Raw genomic sequence first — 18598 nt, 5'->3', positions numbered from 1 at the left:
CCTGGTAAGAGTACTGGAGTGGGCTGCCATTTCCTTCTCCAGGGATACCAATGTTTCTTCATCTGTAAAATGAGGTTAATAATAACCTACTTCTCGGGTTGCTCTGAGTTTTTATGAATTAGGACATACATGTACATCACCTCATATTTTTACATGTGGTAAACAGTCAATAAATGGTAGCTATTTAAATTACTACATGATATTATGCAATCGTTTCTTTTACAATCAGGGGAAAAAATAAAGGTTATTTAAAAAGAAAAATCTTGGGACGAGCCCACCAGTAAGTGCACACTAAGTTGCTTCAGTCGTGTCCAACTCTTTGCAACCCCATGGACCAGTGCTCACCAGGCTCCTCCATCCATGGGATTCTCTAAGGCAAGAATATTGGAGTGGTTGCCAAGGGGGTTATTAATAATAACTAACTTCTCCAGTCAGAAAACCCACTCACTGTCTACTTTAAAATAAACTTTAAAAATAAATTCTTCAATAAAAACAAATACACCTGATCTTTGGTATCTCCCTTTTAATCCTTGAGAAATTAATCCCTTAATTTTATCCCTACCCTGACGGTAAAAGTGATAGCTGTGTCTCCTGCTAGCCCCCTCCCTTATGTACTCTAAGTCTTTTATTATACCCACTTTGAATTCCCTGGCCAGTATTCCTTAAACTCTTTCTTTTGGTTTACCTGCAACACCTTGCAATTGGCTTATTCTTTTTTCTTGGGAAATCAACATTTTCTGAAAGCTACTTTTGCTCCTAAAATAGGGTCTTTAGTTTAAAGCCGTAATTTCTTAAAGTAGCAATGCTTTTAGCTTAAGTTTCATTATACAGTATTATTTTCTTCCTTTTTGAGTTGAGGTGAAATAAAATTAACTCTGTTTTGAAATTTAAGAATTTTTAAACACATCTTGAAGCTTCTGAAAGCTCTAAAAATTACCCCCAAACCAAGACTGTATATCATTTTTTGGAACTGAATTTCATCAATTTCTGATATCCAAATGATGGAACAGTAAAACATACGTACAACAAAAAGTAAAAACAGTAAAAAATATGGTAATGTAAAAAAGTCAAGGACTCTTAAAGTCAAAGTTGGTTTCATGTCCTAGTCTGGTCACTTGCTAGCTCTATGACCTTGAGAGAGTTAATTGACCACTTTGATCCTTAGTTTTCTTATAAGTAAAATGACAAAAAGTAGTATCCAACTTCACTAGTTATAATGAGAAGTGGGAAAATATAACAGTGTTTGATTAATAGCATTCACTAAAAAGTTAGTTCATTTCCTTCCTATTTGTTTGCATATCGTGAACTCAATACATTCACAGCATTAATTTTTATCTCAATTGTATATATTAAGTGATCAAAAATAAAAAATATTATTAACATATGGGGGCAGGAGACAGGTATGAAAATTTGTACCTTATTAAAGGTTGAAAAGATTGGGAAGCACTGTTTAAGGCGGAACAAACTCAGAAAAAGGTTTGTTAATAATATTAATAAAGATTATTAATAAAGAAAAGACTTTAGAAGATCCCACATGGTCACAATTTTTCTGGCCAAAAGTGATTTTATACTACAAGTACCTGAGACAAATCCTCCACAAAAAAAACTTTAAAACTTTTTAAAAAAACTTTATCATATTGACAGAATATAGACAATAAACAGTACCAGAAATAGATACACTGACACTTAAAAATGAGAGTAAAGTAGTCAACAACTCTAAGCTGTTTCTAAACAGAATATCACAAGTTTTCTAAAATGGAAGGAATGAATGAAAGAGTTATGCCAAGTGGGAATATAAAATTAGGTATCAACAAATTTGGTATTAACTCCAATACCTTGGCCACCTGATGCAAAGAGCCTACTCACCGGAAAAGACCTTGACACTGGGAAAAATTGAGGGCAGGAAGAGAAGGGGGTGACAGAGGATGAGATGACTGGATGGCACCATCGACTCAATGGACATGAGTTTCAGTAAACTCTGGGAGATAGTGAAGGACAGGGAAGCCTGGCGTGCTGCAGTCCATGGGGTTGCAAAGAGTCAGACACAACTTAGCAAATGAACAACAACAACATAGTGTTAGTCGCTTAGTTGTGTCCGACTCTTTGCAATTCCATGGACTGCAGCCCACCAAGCTCCTTTGTCCATGGGATTCTCCAGGCAAGAATACTGGAGTGGGTTGCCATTTCCTTCTCCAGGGGATCTTCCCAACCCAGGGATTGAATCCGGGTCTCCGGCATTGCAGGAAGATTCTCGACTGTCTGTGCTCCCGGGGAAGCCCTTAACAACAACATGGCACTTACTAAAACTTCTACTTAAAACTCTCTGGCAGAGGCCATAAGGCTCTCAAAGCGAAACTACTGCTCAGCCTTTTACAAGCGGTTTGCTGCCCTCCATCCTTGAGGGCGGCAGTGCTGGCTCACGCATCCCACGCCCAGCACACAGCTTCCACGCACTCGGTGTTCAAAAGAACGAGTAAACTGAAGCGCATCGACAGACGGTAAAAGCAGAGCTGGAGACTGACTGTGTTACCAGAAGCATCAAGCAATACACTTCCCAAAGCTGAAAAGCAACACCAGAAGTCAGAGTGTATGTGCACTCTGACTATACTTAACATTTAATACATGGCCTCTTTACCATTAAAAAAGATAGTCATCACAGAATCTCATTTATGATAGCCTTGTTAACTCCTCAAAGCTGTCAGTTCATCATACTCTAAAATTAGGTCCTCTAATCTTCCATTTTTCTTTCATCTAGTTGTTTGATTCCTGTTAATCATTAGGTAGAAATTTACACATTGAGAACTGAGAGAATAAAGATCTTTCAAACTGTCTTTGCCTGTAAAGAATATCTAATTTTAGTTTAAAAGACACATTTCAAAGAGAAGAAGCACTATTTAAATAATGCCAGCAAATCAACAGGTGGGACAAGTCAGGTATCTGTTATCCTCACCTAGTTTCAAATATCCACCAAAACACACACACACACTGAGAAAAATTACTTTAAATGTTCCGCTATCATGAATCAAAGAATTTCTGAGAACACGGAAAACAGCGCACTCCAGCAAAGCCGCTACTGCTGGTGGGCGAGGGGGTGGTGGTGGAGCATAAAAATTGTTTACAAATTCCCTAAGGCATTTTATTCTTCCAAAACAGCATAAGCAGTAAATAACCTTCTAGATAAATATAAACTGCCTGAGAGTGTTATAAAATGCTAAAACTTCTATCCTAAGACTGCAACATTTAAGTTCAAGATAGATAACAGTTGTACCAGAGGGAAATAAAAGTAAAAAAATATTTGGCCTCAAAAAAGTAGTTGTGACGGAGAAAGCAAAGATGGGAGAGCAGTCACTCTCTCAACGTTCACTTAGCATTTATTTATAAATACACACTTATTTAGCATCTATGCCAGGCCCTGTGCTAAATTCTGGGGAAAAGAGTAATGAGCAAGACATATACACACTCTTGTTCTCCCTTAGAAACTAACATAAAGGAGAAACCCAACAGAAAAAGGACACACGCATCAATATGTTGAACCCAAGGACTTCCTGGGTGGCCCAGAGGTTAGGAACCCAGCTGCCAATGCAGGGGACATGACCCTGGGCCTGGTACGATTACAGGTGCCATGGGGCAACTGAGCCCCTGCGCCAGAGCCCACGCTCTGCAACAACAGAAGCCACAGCAATGAGAAGCCAGCTTGCTGCAACCAGAGAAACCTGCTCGCCGCAACTAGAAAAGCCCGCTTGCTGTGACTAGAGAAAGCCTGCATGCAGCAACCAAGATCTAGGGCAGACAAAAAATAAACTAAAATTTTTTTAAAGTATGTGGAACTAAACATCCCTGTTTATAAAGCCACTCAGTAGTAATAAAAGTTAATAGCTGTTCTTTAAATAAACAACTAAGTGACTACCATGGTCAATTGTAATGCCAATCACAGAAGCATGTGAGTTCTGACCCTTAAGACTTCACAACGCAGGTGCTCAGACATATACAAATAACTTTGATATAAGAAATAATGTACTAAAAAAACTGTATGACTTTCTAAGGAAGTACTGAGGATAAAACAACTTTATCTACTAGGGGATTCGAGTCAGGCAAGGCGTCACATCAATAACCTGAGTCTTAAAAGGAGTTTGCCAGGCGAAGAATTTCAGATGAGAAGAAACTATAGTAGGTAAAGTCACAGCTCAGGGTACAGAACAGAGAATGGAAAATGGGGCTGGGTAACTCAGTTTATTTAGGGGTCAGTTCATGAAGACTCCTGTAGATCACAATGGTATATTTATACAATTTAAACAGTTACCACGGAAAGTTTGTTGTTGTTTAGTCGCTAAGTCATGTCCGATTCTTCCCAACCTCATGAACTGCAGCCCACCAGGCTCCTCTGTCCATGGAATCTTCCAGGCAAGAATGCTGGAGTGGGCTGTCATTTCCTCCTCCAGGGAGAGAACTCACATCTCCTGCATTGGCAGGCGGGCTCCTTCTTGCCACTGAGCCACCATGGAAGCCCATGGAAAGTTTGGACCTTGGTAAATTAATAAAAAGGACCTTGGTAAAATAATTTTTAAAATTTATAGTCCTATAATTAGGTCTGTAGTATAGAAAAATAACTGATAGCAGTGTGACGTTTAAAAGTGTAAAGGACCAGAGCAAAAAGACCTGTTTTTAAAGACTATTACAACAGACCGGTAGAGATGATAAAAACCAATAGTGAAAAGGGAGAAAAAGGAATTACAGAATAAGCATCATGATGGACTGACGATATAAGGGTCTTGATGGAGGTGAAGGAGAAAGAGTGATGATGGCATTATTCAAGGTAGGCGACAGACAAGAACTGCCATGTATGGGGAGGGTATATAATTAACTACACTTTAGATAAGCTGAATCTTGTATTTTTATTTGTAGGATAAAATAAACTCCTTCCCATTCCACAATAACAATTATTCACTCAACAGTTTATTTTTGAAGTGCTTACCATGTATCAGATACCATTACAAATGCTGGAAATACAGCAAAGTCCCTGTCTATGGAGCTTACATTTTATTTTAGCCTCCTCTTATGATACAGTGATGGGAACACTATTCTACAGTAAAAGGAACAGCGAGGAAAATAGGGCAAGGCTGAAAATATGGGCATATAATAGATAACCCATGTGATTTCTTCAAAGTGAAGCTTCAAGTAAATGTTTTAAATTCAAATTGCAATTAAAAAAGAAAAGTGGTCTTTTTTTTGGTAATGAATAAGCACGTGATAATTTTCATGTTTGATATGTTTTGATTTTCATGTATCAGTTTTGCTTACACAGAAACATATGTGGCTAATTTTCTTAAAAGGGTGTGTGTGTGTGTGTGTTCAGTCTTATCTGACTCTTTGCGACCCCATGGACTATAGCCTGCCAGGCTCCTCTGTCCATGGAATTCTCCAGGTAAGAATACTGGAGTGGGTTGCCATTTCCTCCTCCAGGGGATCTTCCTGGTCCAGGGCACCGAGGGCACCAAGGGATGGATCCCATGTCTCCTAGTGGCTCTTGCATTGGCAGGCAGATTCTTTACCATTGAGCCACCTGGAAAGCTAGCTACACCAACCCAATAACACTAGGAGGTATGCTCTTTGGGAAAGTACTAAAAATTAAAAGGCTACCACGTCATACAAACTGAGCATGGTTCAAACTGCTTCAAAAATTGTTAATATTCTTCTCTAAACTCTAAAGTTTCTTTTCTACTTGTCCATGAGAAGCAGCTTTGCTAAAACAAAGTTGACTGTGACCTCTGATTATGAAATATTTAATTGTAAGATAATATTTTATTCAAAGTACTACACAGGTATTTCTGCCTATATGTTAATCTTTTTAATCTCTCTAACAGTCTCCTGCTGCTGCTGCTAAGTCACTTCAGTCGTGTCCGACTCTGTGTGACCCCACAGACGGCAGCCCACCAGGCTCCCCCGTCCCTGGGATTCTCCAGGCAAGAACACTGGAGTGGGTTGCCATTTCCTTCTCCAATTCAAAAAAAAAAGTGAAAAGTGAAAGTGAAGTCGCTCAGTCGTGTCCGACTCTTCGAGACCCCATGGACTGCAGCCCACCAGGCTCCTCTATCCATGGGATTTTCCAGGCAAGAGTATTGGAGTGGGGTGCCACCGCCTTCTCCCCTCAAACAGGCTAGTGAACATGAATTCTTAATCCCTAAAGGCAAGCTTATCTGAGACAGAACTATATACTATATATGACTACAGATACACATTTAAAAAACTTTAAAATAAGTTGGATCCTTTTAAAAAATGATATGAAAAATGTCTTCAATTCCTTGCTGCTGTTAAGTCGCTTCAGTCGTGTCCGACTCTGTGTGACCCCAGAGACGGCAGCCCCCCAGGTTCCCCCGTCCCTGGGATTCTCCAGGCAAGAACACTGGGGTGGGTTGCCATTGCCTTCTCCAACTTCAATTCCTTGACAACCACTTTATTTTCTACTATTTTCAATGAGATTAGTGAACACATCCCATACCTAGGTTATCTGTTCTTCGTTACACCACCTTTTGTCAACTTCCCATCACTCTCAGGACCTCCGAGTTCCCCCAAGGTCACTACTACCAACTTTCTTATCTTTCACCGCATCACTGGTCACTGCCTGCACCAATGATTCCCTACAAAAGCAGAAAAGACCCTTAGGGGCCTTCTGAAAATTTGTGAGGACATTTTTGGTTGTCACAGTTAAGTGGGATAGGAGGGAGGGTATTTGATGGATGGGGACTATTGATCCTAGCAGTCCTAAAATGTATGAGTCATCACTGGACAACAAACTGTCTGGATCCCTTAAGGTTTCAAAAGACTCCACTGGACACTGAGTAGGTGAAAAGCCTGCATTCAATGACCACCTTAGTCTAGGACTTTACTACATATAACATTTTCCAGAAGTGCAGCTATCATGTAGATTGAGGAAAGATTCCACTTTGTAACCAAAAATTGTTCACAACTTGGGAGAAATTAGTTTGTCGATAACAATGGCACTTATGGTATCTGACTGCCAATGCAGTCCATCTGAAATTAGCCTGCATTTTTGCCATCACACTCACAATGATTTCTGTGGCCTGGTGCAATATGCCAGCAACTGATCAGTACTTCACTGTGTCTTCTAACGTAATCATATTTGAGCACTTACATATTTAAATAGCAGACATGTCATTTTCTAATAAAATACTTATTGCACCTTTATGTTTCAACTAGAGCAGTAGACTGCTTTTTAAAAATTATGTTTATGGGTATTTTTTATTGACTGTAAATTTTTAGGATATTACAGGAGACTTTCATATTTGTTATAAAAAGGGGACACTGGGGTGGAAAGGTTTAGAATCACTGGCCTACACATTAGCCTCCACATGCCTGGACTACTGAAGAGGTCTCCTGACTGACAGCTTAGATTCTCTACACTGCCTTTTCCAAAGTATCTACAGATGTTAAAAAAAAAAAAAAAAATTCACCAATATTATTTCTATCTTCAAAGTACCACAGGATTCCAATTGCCTTGCAAATCAGTCCAGGACTGAGATTTTTACAATTCTCCATAAAGAGATGAGCTCTACCCAACCTAATATCTTACCTGCTTTACATCGCAGACAGAACACTCCATTCTGAAAGGCTTATTTCTGGGAACTATAATCAATATTTTGTAATAACCTATAAGGGGAAAGAATCTAAATATATATATATATATATATATATATATATTTATCTGAATCACTTTGCTATATACCTGAAACCAGCACAATACTGTAAATCAACTACAATATTCTTTTTAAAGTTGAATAATGAAAAAAAGAGAAAGAAAGAAAGCCTTATTTCTAAGGAGTCAGCAAGTCACAGTAGAGTGTTAGGGGACTTCCCTGATGGTCCAGTGGCTAAGAGTTCATGCTCCCAATGTAGGGGACCCTGGTTCAATGCCTGGTCAGGGAACTAGATCCCTCATGCCACAACTAAGAGTCTGTTCGTTGCAACTAAAACCCAGCACAGCCAAATAAATAAATAACAGAGAGCATTAGGATTTAGAACCCGAGGTCTGCCACTTATTAGGTGAAGTATCCTGGATGAGTTACCACTTTCTGAGTCTCTGTCTCCTCATTTACAGGGTTGCGGTGTGGAATGAATCAGACACAGCAAGAACTCCGAGTTTGCTACTTCAAACCTTTATCTGTTTTGTTCATTTACTCATTCCAAGGATGATACCTGGTAGGTAAGTAGTGGTCAAGAAATGTCTGTTGAATGAAAGCATATTGCTTTCTGAAACCTTTCCAGCCCATCTGACTCTGTTCCAGAAATTTATCAGTTAATCAGATAAGAATAAGTTGAGTGTACCTTTCCAGCCCATCTGACTCTGTTCCAGAAATTTATCAGTTAATCAGATAAGAATAAGTTGAGTGTTCCTTTGTGCATGCTAAGCTGCTTCACTCTTTGCGACTCCATGGACTGTAGCCTGCCAGGCTCCTCTGTCTGTGGGATTCTCCAGGCAAAAATACTGGAGGGGGTTGCCATGCCCTCCTCCAGGGGATCTTCCCAACCTAAGGATCTAACCGGTCTCTAGCGTCCTCTGCACTGGCAGATGGGTTCTTTACCACTAGCACCACCTGGGAAGCTGCACAAATTGAGTGTTTACTAGAAGAAAAGGGCTTCCCTCAGTTGGTAAAGAATCCCTCAGTTAGTAAAGAATCTGCCTGCAATGCAGGAGACCAGGGTTCAATGCCTGGGTCGGGAAGATCCTCTGGAGAAGGAAATGGCAACCCACTCCACTATTCTCGCCTAGAGAATCCCATGGACAGAGGGGCCTGGCAGGCTACAGCCCATGGGACTGCAAGAGTCGGACACGACTTATTGACTAAACCACCACCACAGAAGAAAATACCCAGTCTCTGCTCTTAAGAAACAAAAAAACTCTGGAAAATGACAGGGCAACATAAAAGATGTCACAAGACTGTGTATGACTAATCAACAGTAAGGACATTAAGTGCAGTATATCTAAGGGCAAGACACATTACTGTGGGTGGAATCAGGATGGAATGTGATGTGAATAAGAGATATAAGAGCCAAGTTTCCAGATTTTTCTCCAATTAATCCATTATTCTCACACATAGCCTGAGAGAACTTTACAGCAACCCAAACCTGTCTCTCCCCTAAAGCTCATCAAAATGGTACCAATGTCCTCAGCATTCGCCTGCCTGTTTATGTGTTGCTTACCAGAAGTTTCCATGTCCTGGTCCTCACCATAGGAGGAGAGCACAGATCAATAAGGTAGCCACTAACTACATGTGGCAACTGAGTATATGAAATGTGTCTAAACTGAAAGATCCTGTTAGTGTAAATTTCACTGGATTTCAAAGACTTGGTACCAAAAAAAAAAAAAAAAAAGTGAAACATCTCATTAATAATGTTTATTTGTCATGTCAATGTATGCCAAAACCAATATAGAATTGTAAAGTAAAAAAAATAAATTATATTAAAAAATAATAATAATAAAAATAAATAAAAACAAAATAATGTTTATTTGATTTCACGTCAAGACATCACTGTGGACATACAGGATTAAATAAAAACACATTGTTAAAATTAAATCCACCTACTAATTTTTCACTTTTTAATATGGCCATGAAAAATCCGTATATAATGGGCTTCCCTTAAAGCTCAGTCGGTAAAGAATCTGCCCACAATGCAGGAGACCCGGGTTCAATTCCTAGGTCGGGAAGATCCCCTGGAGAAGGAAATGGCAACCCACTTCAGTATTCTTGCCTGGAGAATCCCATGGACAGAAGAGCCTGGCAGGCTACAGTCCATGGGGTCGCAAGAGTCGGACAAGACTTAGCGACTTTACTACTACGGAAAATCTAAGAACACATATGCAGCGGACTTCCCAGATGGTCCAGTGTTTGAGAATCTGAGCTCCCAATGCAGGGGACACAGGTTCCAATCCCTGGTCGGGGGACTAGACCTCGAGTTCACACGCTGCAACTAAAACCCCGCGCGCCTCAACGTGCCACAACTCAGACCCGGAACAACCAAAACAAAAAGGAACAGAAACACATGTGGCTTGCAGTATGTTGATACTGGACAGTTTCTTTTCCCAGCTCTACAATTCAGCCTGAAGAGACCCCCTGCTATGAGTCCTGTGTCCCCTGGGCTACGACTTTGTAGGTACTACTGCTAGCATCTGAAACTTTTTCCTCCTCACTGAGTTTGCTGCTACTCAATCCTCAGATCTTCGCTTCACACCGACGGTTACACCGCTCTCTCCAAGAAGCCTCCCCTGGCCTCTCACCCTCGAGCCCCGACAGACGGGCCTGGGGTCTCCTCCTAGGAGATGGGAGCATCCATCCCACAGCTCGTTATCACACAGCCACTGCTTGCGTGGTGCTGGTCCGTCTCCCCGACAAGAGGGGCAGCTCCTTGAGGGACCAGAGAGTCTCCCCACACGCCTACTCGTCGACGCGGGGCACAGAGCAGCACGAACGCTGAATGAGCGAGGGGGAGGTCAGAGTGAATGAACAGCCGGGCCGACCCGGGTTCGGAGGTAAAGGGGCTCAGAGGGGCGCGGGCAGAGCCTGCGGGGCTCAAGGGGGCGCCACTGGGCGGGCCCGGGCAGCTCGGAGCGGCAGGACGGCGGCCGCGCCGGCTAAGACTCACCAGCCCGCGGTCGAGGTCGGCGTCCGACGGCTGGGCTGGGGGCTGCAAGGACCCGGCGTAGCGCAGGCCATCGCCGGCGGGCGCGACGCCGACCCGGGCAGCCATGGCGGCGCGGTTCGGGATCCTCGGAGCGCCGCGGTGCCTACGGGGCGGCCGCAGGGACAAACTAGTGAGGCCCGGACGCGCTCGCGGGTTTCACCTACGCCACGCCCGCCTCGCCGATGGAGGCCGCGGCCCCCAGGGCATCTCGTTCGCACCCAGCTTGTGCCATGAAGTCGTTCGTTTCCCATTTGCAAACCTAAAGGCCGCATCGAGACTCCGGGGGCAAAGCCCGAGGAGCTGCCTCCCCGCATCCTTACAATCTGATGTTAGATCTGGTGTTGAGCCACACAAGGAGACATCCGGAGATCTCAGTGCAGTGACTGAAGTTCCCCGAAAGTCCCTAAGACCCACACCATACTCGTCCCCCTACACACACCCCCCAACTACTGATCATACTTCTGTTTAAAACCACAATTCTCCCATCCACGAGGGCAATTGAAGTGACCATCTGCTTATTCCACCCCTTCCCCCCGTAGGACTGGCTATATTTAAGGTGAAATTACAAAGAAACTTGTTTTATCTTCCACCCCACAAATGGTTTTGCGCTGACTTGGATATAGAGAGACCGGCTTTGTTATTGTCCATCCTAAAGGAAATCAGTCCTGGGTGTTCATTGGAAGGACTGATGCTGAAGCTGAAACTCCAATACTTTGGCCACTTCACTCGAAGAGTTGACTCATTTGAAAAGACCCTCATATCAGGAAAGATTGAAGGCATGAGAAGGGGAGGACAGAGGATGAGACGGTTGGATGGCATCACTGACTCAATGGACAAGAGTTTGGGTAAACTCCAGGAGTTGGTGATGGACAGGGAGGCCTAGTGTGCTGCAGTCCATGGGGTCACAAAGAGTTGGACACGACTGAGTAATTGAACTGAACTGAGAGTGTGGGCCATAGCAGAGGGTGAGTGAGACTGTGAAATGTGTGGTTAGTTTTTACAGCCTGGTTAATTTCATCTGTTGATGAGTGGGAGGATTATTCCAACTATTTTTGGGAAGGGGTGGAGATCTCCAGGATTTGGGTCACCACCCACTCCTTGGCCTTGTAACAGTGCCTTGGAACTGTTTCACTTGCTGATTGAGGATCAAGGTCTAGTCTTGTCTGCCATCTTGGTCCCATTTGATTCTAATTGGTTTATGTTGCGTCCTTGGGCTGTGTCATTCTTTGAAAAGTTGTGCCCTGCCCCTTTCGCTCCTGTTACACAGCTACATTCAGTAGACTTTTGTCTACTAAAAAAGATACACAGTGTGAAAGTTGCCAGTTAAGTTTCACCTGGGGCAAAATGAGAACTGCAGCCTGGGAGACATTACCTTAGATACCTCTGAGAGACTGCTCTGAAGAGGTAGTGGGGGAAGGTCAGTATATATGATTTTGGTGAAGGGGGAGCTCAGTGCAATCAAGCACCTAACTTTCAAAGGTTTTCTGCTAGTCAGGAGCAACTGATATCACCATGAAAGGATTTAGTGCCTTTCTAGACATGAAGAGATGCAAGGATTGAGATCATGAAATTTAGTGTCTGGAAACATCTATCTAAAGACCTGTCCCACCAGTTCTCCTGGAGCACAAAGTGCCTCTTTCTCCACCCTTAACTGCCTTTAGGGCATGCTGACAGTCAACAGCTACAGCACAGGGTTCAATCTCAGAGGGTTCATTAGAGAGGCAGATGCTGAATGTCTTGGCAAGAATGAATTTGTAATTGACACTTTCTTAAAGAAAAGCAGATATAGGCAATTTACCTTAGATATATCTCAGTAAAAAAAGGTTTTCAACATTTTTTGTTTAAAAAGATTTTGGCAAAAAAAAAAAAAATTGACCTCTGTGTGCCTCAGTTTCTCATCAGTAAGTGAAAGTCACTCAGTAGTGTCAGACTCCTTATGATCCTGTGACTGTATAGTCCTGAATTCTCCAGTCCAGAATACTGGAGTAGGTAGCCTATTCCTTCTCCAGCAGATCTTCCTGACTCAGGAAATGAACCAGGGTCTCCCGCATTGCAGATGGATCCTTTACCAGCTGAACAACTAAAGTGAGGGATAATAATAGCACCTCCTGTATAAGGATTAAATGAATTGACTTTTGTAAAGCTTTTAGAACTGTGCTGGATACCGAGTTAAATTCTATAAGTATTAACTACTATTTTCCTTATATTACCTCTTTCATCTGTTTGCTTCCTTGTATATTTTCTTCTTGCTTCCCAGCCCCAACTGTTATGGGAAGGGAAGGGGGCAAAGCACAATGTTTAAAAGAATGATACAGCCTAAGAATAGGATATAAACTGATTATAACCAAATAGGTCCAGGATAGCAAACCAGCTGACTTCCACTAGACCTTGCACCTCAAGGGTTCTGAACAAAGGCACTTGAGCTTACCAGTCAGACAGAGGGGCTGAAGAAGGAAATGGCAGCCCACTCCAATGTTCTTGCCTGGAGAATCCCATAGACAGAGAACCCTGGAGGGCTAGAGTCCATGGGGTCACAGTCAAATAAAACTGAGCACAGCACAGCACAAGCAAAGGGGCAGGATTCCCTGAGTCAGGACATTATGTATGATTATAATAACAAAACAGGCAAAAAAAGAAAAAGAGAGAGTTTAAGTCAAAGTAACAGATCTAGCATGGAAGAGTCAAAATTGACTCTTCTTTGTTACAGATAGATTACCAATGTAGAAGAAATTAAAGGCAGAAATCAGAGGACTCTCATTCATATAAAAGACTCTGGCTCTAAAAAAAAAAAAAAGAAGAAAAACAGACTTTGACCCTGCAGGTAAACATAGAGTACCTGAGTAGACATCGACGTAGTGGATCTAGTGTATGTCTGTGGTAGTGGTAACATAATAGCCCCTCCTGTGTGAGGATTAAAGAAACTGACTTTTGTAAAACTCTTAGAACAATGCTGTATATCTAGTAAGTTCCAGAAAGACCCAGGCAGGAGTTGGAGAAGTTAGTGCTCAAGTTGGCCATGGAAGGGTGACTACAAGTTTGCTGGATAGATAAGAAGGAGGCAGGCTTGGGGGAATGAGACAATGAAAGCATTGTATATGTACAGTCCTGAAAGTCATTCAGTTTGGCTAAACTTAAAGTACTTTGGCCACCTCATGTGAAGAGCTGACTCATTGGAAAAGACCCTGATGCTGGGAGGGATTGGGGGCAGGAGGAGAAGGGGACGACAGAGGATGAGATGGCTGGATGGCATCACGGACTCCTCGATGCACATGAGTCTGAGTGAACTCCGGGAGTTGGTGATGGACAGGGAGGCCTGGCGTGCTGCAATTCATGGGGTCGCAAAGAGTCAGACACGACTGAGCGACTGAACTGAACTGAAAACTGTGAAAAAGACAAAGTTGGATAAGGGTAGACAGATAACCAGACAAAGACCAGATATGGAGCAGCTTTGATTATTAAGCAAAGGCATTTAGATTTTATTTTACAGGTGAAGGCAAGACATCAAAAAATGTCAAATGTGGCAGTGATATGATCAGATTCTGGTAATGAGGTGGGGTCAATGGACTAAAACTGCAAGGAGATCAACAAGAGTTATTTCAGTGGCCTGAGTAAGAGGAAGAGATGTTGGCTCCTAAACTAGGGTGCTGGCAGACACATGGCAAGATGTGTCGTGACCTTTAGTGGTTTCCTCCCACGTTCAATCTGTCTCGGCCCCACCAAGCAAGGACCCGAGGACTGACTCTGTTCCCTACTCTCAAGGGTGGACCCACCACTCTGGCCATGATGCTTGTTCATGGGTGGGTACACACAGTCCTTCTGGGACATAGGGATGATTGGTGAGGTTTACTGGTCGCTTCAGGGAAAGCAGTTTCTTCCTATTCAGGTTAACATAGACACAGTAGCGTGAAGCCCTAATTGTGGTTGACAGTGGGCTGACAACCATGAGCTAGGGTGACCATGTAATTTATCATCCCAAACTAGGTCACATCAGAATGAAAGACCGTGCTATAAATAGTTGTGTTAGGACAATAGATGTAAGTGGGAGTGTCCTAGCCTACCGGGACATATGGTGCCCTGATCATTAGAAGGCTAGCCTGAGGATGCACCAGACGCCATTGAAAGTTACAAGGAGGTTAAGAAGAAACCAAGTCCTTTATCAAACTTCACTTGAAGTTTATTCCATCTCTGAAATTTATAGTTTTGAAGGAAAAATTATCTTTACTTTACTTTCTCTTTAATTTTGTACTTTAAAATGGAAGCATTTAAAGAGGAGAAAGAACAGTATGATGAGACCACACATCCCGTAAGTCCAGATTACACAATTGTCAAGATTCTGCCTCAATACTCTTCTCTATTTTCCTTTTTTGGATGGAGTATTTTAAAGCAAATTAACATACCATTTCATTTCACTCTGAATATTTTAGTATATGTTCCTGCTAAATATAGGCATTTTCTAACATATCACACCATTGTGACATCCAATAAAAATTAATAACTTTTTTTGTCATCTAGTTCATATCCAAATTTCTCACAGTGTTACAAAAAATGTTTAAATAGCTGATTTGTTGATGTCTGGATCCAAACAAAGCCCACACACAGCAGCTGATTTTTGTGTCGTGTTAGCATCACAGACTGTGTGGATCACAATCAACTGTGGAAAATTCTGAAAGAGATGGGAATACCAGAGCACCTGACCTGCCTCTTGAGAAATCTGTATGCAGGTCAGGAAGCAACAGTTAGAACTGGACATGGAACAACAGACTGGTTCCAAATAGGAAAAGGAGTACGTCAAGGCTGTATATTGTCACACTGCTTATTTAACTTATATGCAGAGTACATCAGGAGAAACGCTGGGCTGGAAGAAACACAAGCTGGAATCAAGATTGCTGGGAGAAATATCAATAACCTCAGATATGCAGATGACACCACCCTTATGGCAGAATGTGAAGAAGAACTAAAGAGCCTCTTGATGAAAGTGAAAGAGGAGAGTGAAAAAGTTGGCTTAAAACTCAACATTCAGAAAACGAAGATCATGGCATCTGGTCCCATCACTTCATGGGAAATAGATGGGGAAACAGTAGAAACAGAGGCTGACTTTATTATTCTGGGATCCAAAATCACTGCAGATGGTGGTTGCAGCCATGAAATTAAAAGACGCTTACTCCTTGGAAGAAAAGTTATAACCAACCTAGACAGCATATTAAAAAGCAGAGACATTACTTTGCCAACAAATGTCCAGCTAGTCAAGGCTATGGTTTTTCCAGTAGTCATGTATGGATGTGAGAATTGGACTATAAAGAAAGCTGAGTGCCAAAGAATTGATGCTTTTGAACTGTGGTGTTGGAGAAGACTCTTGAGAGTCCCTTGGACTGCAAGGAGATCCAACCAGTCCATCCTAGAGGAGATCAGTCCTGGGTGTTCATTGGAGGGACTGATGTTGAAGTTGAAACTCCAGTACTTTGGCCACCAATGCGAAGAGCTGACTCATTGAAAAGACCCTGATGCTCGGAAAGATTGAGGGCAGGAGCAGAAGGGGACAACAGAGGATGAGATGGTTGGATGGCATCACCAACTCGATGGACATGGGTTTGGGTGGACTCTGGAAGTTGGTGATGGACAGTGAGGCCGGGCGTGCTGCAATTCATGGGGTCGCACGGAGTCAGACACGACTGAGTGACTGAACTGAACTGAACTGAATCACAAACACCCCTTTCCCCACATTTTTTCATACCACTTGCTGTCAAGTGTCAACTTTGTGTGCCTAGTGCAGTGAAGCCAAACAAACCAAACTGTCAGAGTTTGGAGCAGAGAAAGGTTTATGACAAGGGTCAGGAAGGGACTACAGATGGCTGTACCAGAAAAATCTGAACTCCCCGATAGTCTTGGGGGAAGAGGTTTGATAGGCAGAACGGGGGGTGGGGGGGTGGGCTGCAGTGTGAGACTTTCTTCTGATTGGTTGGTGGTGATGTAACAGGGTGGTGTTCTAGGAATCACTGGGTAGGAGCCTTAGTTTCCGTAGAAGAACTCAAAGATACTGTTGTATGTATCCCTTGAGGAAGAACTAGGATTCTGGCTTATCACTGCGCTGTTGCTTTTCTACTTTTCCCGTGTTTCTGTGTTTGTGCTCAGTCGCTCAATAGTGTCCGACTCTTTGTGACCCCATGGACTGTAGCCCGCCAGCCTCCTCCGTCAATGGGATTTTCCAGGCAAGAATACTGGAGTGGGTTTCCATTTCCTACTCAAGGGGATCTTCCCGACCCAGGGACTGAATCTGTGTCTCTTGCATCTCCTGCATTGCCAAGCAGATTCTCTACCACTAGAACCACAAGGGAAGCCCATTTGTTTCTGGGTTCCTTTGTTACCAAACCAACCTTGGATCCCCTCACCAATTCTGACACTGGGTTGTGGTGAGGCAAAGTGCTGGTGTTTATTGTAAGACATCAGACAAGGAGCACAGGCAGCTAATGCTCAACAAACTTGAACTCCCCACTGGGAGAAGAGCTGGAAGTCAGGGAGAATGGGGTTATGAAAGCCAAGACAATTTCAAAAGGGCTGAAATAATGAGAAATGCCACGTACCCCCAGATAACAGAAAAAAATGTGCCCATTGAATGTGGCAAGTTGAATGTGGTTGCTGGTAGCACTTCACCCATACTTCCGCACAGTTGCACTCATCTCACACGCTAGTAAAGTAATGCTCAAAATTCTCCAAGCCAGGCTTCAGCAATATGTGAACCGTGAACTTCCTGATGTTCAAGCTGGTTTTAGAAAAGGCAGAGGAACCAGAGATCAAATTGCCAAGATCTGCTGGATCATAGAAAAAGCAAGAGAGTTCCAGAAAAATATCTATTTCTGCTTTATTGACTATGCCAAAACCTTTGACTGTGTGGATCACAATAAACTGTGGAAAATTCTGAAAGAGATGGGAATACCAGAGCACCTGACCTGCCTCTTGAGAAATCTGTATGCAGGTCAGGAAGCAGCAGTTAGAACTGGACATGGAACAACAGACTGGTTCCAAATAGGAAAAGGAGTACGTCAAGGCTGTATATTGTCACACTGCTTATTTAACTTATATGCAGAGTACATCAGGAGAAACGCTGGGCTGGAAGAAACACAAGCTGGAATCAAGATTGCCGGGAGAAATAGCAATAACCTCAGATATGCAGATGACACCACCCTGATGGCAGAAAGTGAAGAGGAACTAAAAAGCCTCTCGATGAAAGTGAAAGAGGAGAGTGAAAAAGTTGGCTTAAAGTTCAACATTCAGAAAACGAAGATCATGGCATCTGGTCCCATCACTTCATGGGAAATAGATGGGGAAACAGTGGAAACAGTGTCAGACTTTATTTTGGGGGGCTCCAAAATCACTGCAGATGGTGATTGCAGCCATGAAATTAAAAGACGCTTACTCCTTGGAAGAAAAGTTATGACCAACCTAGATAGTATATTCAAAAGCAGAGACATTACTTTGCTGACTAAGGTCCATCTAGTCAAGGCTATGGTTTTTCCTGTGGTCATGTATGGATGTTGGACTGTGAAGAAGGCTGAGCGCTGAAGAATTGATGCTTTTGAACTGTGGTGTTGGAGAAGACTCTTGAGAGTCCCTTGGACTGCAAGGAGATCCAACCAGTCCATTCTGAAGGAGATCAGCCCTGGGATTTCTTTCGAAGGAATTGATGCTAAAGCTGAAACTCCAGTACATTGGCCAGCTCATGCGAAGAGTTGACTCATTGGAAAAGACTCTGATGCTGGAAGGGATTGGGGGCAGGAGTAGAAGGGGACGACAGAGGATGAGATGGCTGGATGGCATCACTGACTCGATGGACATGAGTCTGAGTGAACTCTGGGAGTTGGTGATGGACAGGGAGGCCTGGCGTGCTGTGATTCATGGGGTCGCAAAA

The 18598-nt window shown here is 42.8% G+C and overlaps 1 protein-coding gene across 1 annotated transcript in view; it reads right to left on the bottom strand.

The window, feature by feature from the left end:
• Positions 1–10819, bottom strand: part of DNAJC15 (DnaJ heat shock protein family (Hsp40) member C15) — an 82038-nt gene extending 71219 nt beyond the window's left edge. The window contains exon 1 of the mRNA XM_040267196.1: positions 10657–10819. Within this exon, the coding sequence (XP_040123130.1) occupies positions 10657–10761 (105 nt within the window). The 5' untranslated portion in view covers positions 10762–10819. The remainder of the gene's footprint in view (positions 1–10656) is intronic.
• Positions 10820–18598: the final 7779 nt, after the last annotated feature.

This window comes from Oryx dammah, unplaced genomic scaffold (genome assembly GCF_014754425.2).
Source record: "Oryx dammah isolate SB20612 unplaced genomic scaffold, SCBI_Odam_1.1 HiC_scaffold_24, whole genome shotgun sequence".
Classification (NCBI taxonomy): Eukaryota; Metazoa; Chordata; class Mammalia; order Artiodactyla; family Bovidae; genus Oryx; species Oryx dammah.
The sequence above is the reverse complement of the archived record's forward strand: the minus strand, read 5'-3'. Positions and strand labels throughout refer to the sequence as shown.